The sequence below is a fragment of the Myripristis murdjan genome, chromosome 12, assembly GCF_902150065.1.
Source record: "Myripristis murdjan chromosome 12, fMyrMur1.1, whole genome shotgun sequence".
Lineage (NCBI taxonomy): Eukaryota > Metazoa > Chordata > Actinopteri > Holocentriformes > Holocentridae > Myripristis > Myripristis murdjan.
The window spans coordinates 45,799-50,000 of NC_043991.1; the positions used below are offsets into that span (position 1 = coordinate 45,799).

Here is a 4,202-nt window from a genome sequence, read left to right on the forward strand (position 1 = left end):
AATAATAATAAACATAGTTTATTATTTATCATTGCATTATTACAACAAAAATACAGCAATTTATAAAACAGTATATAATAAAAATAAAATATATAAAAGTAAAATAAACATTATTTCCTTTCAATTTTGTCCTGTTTCTTTTTTTTTTTTTTTTTTTTAATTTTCGTCATTGTTTTTGTTATTATTCATATACTAGTGTTGTTTATTTTTACATTATAAACAGAACTCCTCTCGTTTCTCCTCTGTCACGTGACACCGGAAACCGGAAGCGCTTCTCCGGCTGCTGACTCAGCGTCACCACCGGAAACAAAACAGCAGAGGCAGAGGGAGGCGCGCGCCGCTGCGGCCGCAACATCGTTAATGTTTGTTTGTGTTTTGCCGCGGCTGGTAAACAAGCGGCGCGAGCTGACACGACAACCGCGTCACCATAGCAACCGGCGGAACAGCGGGAAAGGTGTGTCGTCGCGCGAGCGGCGGCAGCTTTAACGCGGAAGTCCCGGAGCGTCACAAAGTAGGACTTTACCTGCATTTACCCTGAGGTTTTCTAACTCTAGTGACGTCACTGTGTGACGTAAGTGCTCAAACTTATGTGAACGTGAACGTGATTTTCCCGGGAATTTTTATGTTGTTTATGAAAAATAGAGTTAAAAGTAAACCTGCAAGTCATAGCTGTTTTCTTCACAGTGGATGTAATTTTACGGATTTTTGAAAGCTTTTCTGAATTTTAATGACGTCACAGTGTGACGTAAAGCGTTCAAACTGGTGAGAACAGGAGCGTAATTTTTCCGAAAATAATATTATGAAATCCTATCGTGGTTTTACACTTTAGTTTAAAAAAGTAAATATTCCCTGTTGTTTCCCAGCATGTTACTTTTTGCAGAATTGTTGGCAGTTTGTAGTATAGTACAGTATAGTATAGTATAGTACAGTACAGTATAATATAGTATAGTATAGTACAGTTTAGCATAGCATGGTACAGGATAGTATAGTGTAGTACAGTATAGTATAGTACAGTATAGTAGTAGTATAGTATAATGCAGTATAGTAGTAGTTTAGTATAGTACATTATAGTAGTAGTAGAATAGTATAGTACAGTATAGTAGTAGTATAGTATAGTGCAGAATAGTAGTAGTATAGTACACTGCAGTATAGTAGTAGTATAATATAGTGCAGTATAGTAGTAGTATAATATAGTGCAGTATAGTAGTAGTATAGTATAGTACAGTATAGTAGTAGTATAGTATAGTGCAGTATAGTAGTAGTATAGTACACTGCAGTATAGTAGTAGTATAATATAGTGCAGTATAGTAGTATAATATAGTGCAGTATAGTAGTAGTATAGTATACTGCAGTGTAGTAGTAGTATAATATAGTGCAGTATAGTAGTAGTATAGTATAGTACAGTATAGTAGACAAAGACATGCAGGTCAGGTGAATTGCCCCGTGGTGTGAATGTCGTCGTCTGGCTGTCCCAGGTGTTTCCTGCCTGCCGCCCAGTGAGCGCTGAGATCACGTTCTGCTCACGTTCTAGTCACGTTCTGCTCACATTCTTTTCACGTTCTGCTCTCATTCTTTTCACGTTCTGCTCACGTTCTAGTCACGTTCTGCTCACATTCTTTTCACGTTCTGCTCACGTTCTGTTCACGTTCTGCTCACATTCTTTTCACATTCTGCTCACATTCTTTTCACGTTCTGCTCACATTCTATTCACGTTCTGCTCACATTCTTTTCACGTTCTGCTCACATTCTATTCACGTTCTGCTCACATTCTTTTCACGTTCTGCTCACGTTCTGTTCACGTTCTGCCTACGTTCTATTAACTTTCTACTCATGTTCTGTTCACTTTCTGCTCATGTTCTGTTCACGTTCTGTTCACTTTCTGCTCATGTTCTGTTCACGTTCTGCTCACGTTCTATTCACTTTCTGTTCACGTTCTCTTTACGTTCTCGTCACGTTCTGTTCATGTTCTGCTCACGTTCTGTGATTTACTGTTACGTTCCCGTCTCATTCCCACTGCCGGCCTCAGATTATCGCAAACACGTCACCATGGCAACAACACCAGCTGGAAGAAACCTGCCACCTGTGATGTCTGCAGATTATTTATGGCTCGAAAAATCTGATGTCTGATGTCGTTATTCTAGTATTATTTGATGTTTCTGATGGGATGATTTTTGGATTATTTTGGATTACTTTTGGTTTATTTGATGTCTCTGAAGGGATTACTTATAATCCCTCCAGCCCAGGAGCCGTGAGAGTAAAAACAGCTAATCCAGAAATCTGGGTCACGTGATGCGGCTGGGACCCTGATCATCACGCTGCCCCCGGGGGGCGCTGCAGAGCTGCCGCAGCAACAGCAACAACGTTTACATTAATCTGACTGAATAGAATACCTGTCAAAATAAAAGCCCTGTCTTTCACAGGGTTGGTTTCGCCCTCCTCTGCTCTGATTGGACAATGAAGAGGTGGAATCGGGCGCTGGCGGCGCTGGGGGGCGGAGTCTTCTGCGTGGCCGTGCTGTCTCTCTACCGCCTGCTGGAGCTGAGCGACAGGACCACGCCCCCTGCTGAACACACCGAGCAGGTTTCCTTTCATTCATGTAGAATAAAATAAAAATGTTATTTTGAACTCCAGTGAAACATGAAAAAACTAAAAATAACAAGATAAAAGATAAAAACAACAGGATGCTTTTAGGGTTAGGGTTATTTGTTCCACCATTTTTTAAGCTTTGAAACCTGAACCAAAATCACTTTGTTTGTCTTAGAACCAGTTTACTTCTCGTATTTTTTTTAAATTCCAGAAGCTCTTGATGTTTGCTTATTTGTTCATTTTAAAAATTAATTTCATTATTATTATTCTTATATTTTAAAAAAAAAATTGAGCAATTTCACATCTTTGTCTTTCTTTCAACACTATTTTTGAAATACATTTGTAAGTTCTTTTACATTTATTTTATAATTTAAATTTTTCGATTTTTTTCTTACTTTTTTAATTATCCCATTGACGTTGCAAATTAAAAAAAGTTTTTTTACTTTATACATATGTTTTAATTTGCATGATATTTTCAAAATTACTTCATTTAATTGTATTTAGTATGTTTATTTTACTTAAATAATTTAAATGATCCATTTGTATAAATTAATTCTATTTTATGTCTTAATATTTAATCTTTAGTGAATATTTTAATTAAATATCCAGTACTTTTTCTACATTTGTTTGAAAAGTTCTGTATCTATGTAATGTTTTAAGTTTTTTTATTTGTATATATTTTCTGTTTGTGGCCCCGCCCCCTTTCAGGAGTTGTCCCGCCTTCAGCAGAAGATTGACAGGTTGGAGCGTCTCCTTGGTGACAACAACCGGCTGGTCGCCGCCGTGCGTGACTCGCTGCTGCACCGTCGCCCAGAAGCATCATGGGAGAAGACTGGAGGGGGAGGGGCCAATGGAAGCTCCGTCCACCTCCCGCCGCAGAGGGAGGCGCCTGCCGGCTGTCAGATTGCAGGGAAAATGACGGACGAGGAGGGCGGAGTCAAGGTCAGATCAATTTAAAGTTAACAAGGAAAAACACAAAAATCAAATAAAGAGAAGCAAATTACCAGGCATGACATCACGCCGTGTGACATCACGTCGCGTGACATCACGTCGCGTGACATCACGCTGCGTGACATCACGTCGCGTGACATCACGTGACAACAAAACGGATTGTAAACAACTTTCAGTTTCCAGGAAAGTGTTCGCCACATTTTGAATGATGTCATGTAATATTTCCTTGATTTCCCATGATGCTCAGCTGCTGGACGTGTATGAGCTGCTAGCGTTCGACAACCCGGACGGCGGTGCCTGGAAACAAGGCTTCCCCATCAGTTACCGTGGCGACGAGTGGGCGGAGCAGCAGCTGGAGGTCTTCGTGGTGCCGCACTCACACAACGACCCTGGTGAGTCCACAGGGGGCGCCGCTGAGCCAAGATGGCGGCACGGCGGAGACTGACCAAAGAAATGTGTGTGTGTGTGTGTGTGTGTGTCTGTGTGTCTGTGTGTCTGTGTGTCTGTGTGTGTGTCTGTGTGTGTGTGTGTGTGTGTGTGTGTGTCTGTGTGTCTGTGTGTCTGTGTGTGTGTGTGTGTGTGTGTGTGTGTGTGTGTGTGTGTCTGTGTGTTGCAGGCTGGTTGAAGACATTTGATGGTTACTATGGCGACCAGACTCGTCACAT

At 40.7% G+C, this 4,202-nt stretch overlaps 1 protein-coding gene across 2 annotated transcripts in view; it reads left to right on the top strand.

The window, feature by feature from the left end:
- Positions 1 to 330: 330 nt before the first annotated feature.
- LOC115369231 (alpha-mannosidase 2) overlaps positions 331 to 4,202 on the top strand; it is a 19,297-nt gene continuing 15,425 nt past the window's right edge. Inside the window, exons 1-5 of one of the 2 annotated variants that reach the window (XM_030065795.1) lie at positions 331 to 571; positions 2,421 to 2,580; positions 3,295 to 3,528; positions 3,785 to 3,929; positions 4,154 to 4,202. The exon at positions 4,154 to 4,202 is cut by the window's right edge and continues 39 nt beyond it. In XM_030065795.1, the coding sequence (XP_029921655.1) occupies positions 2,455 to 2,580; positions 3,295 to 3,528; positions 3,785 to 3,929; positions 4,154 to 4,202 (554 nt within the window). In that variant the 5' untranslated portion in view covers positions 331 to 571; positions 2,421 to 2,454. The remainder of the gene's footprint in view (positions 572 to 2,420; positions 2,581 to 3,294; positions 3,529 to 3,784; positions 3,930 to 4,153) is intronic. The other variant, XM_030065794.1, reaches the window with a different exon arrangement.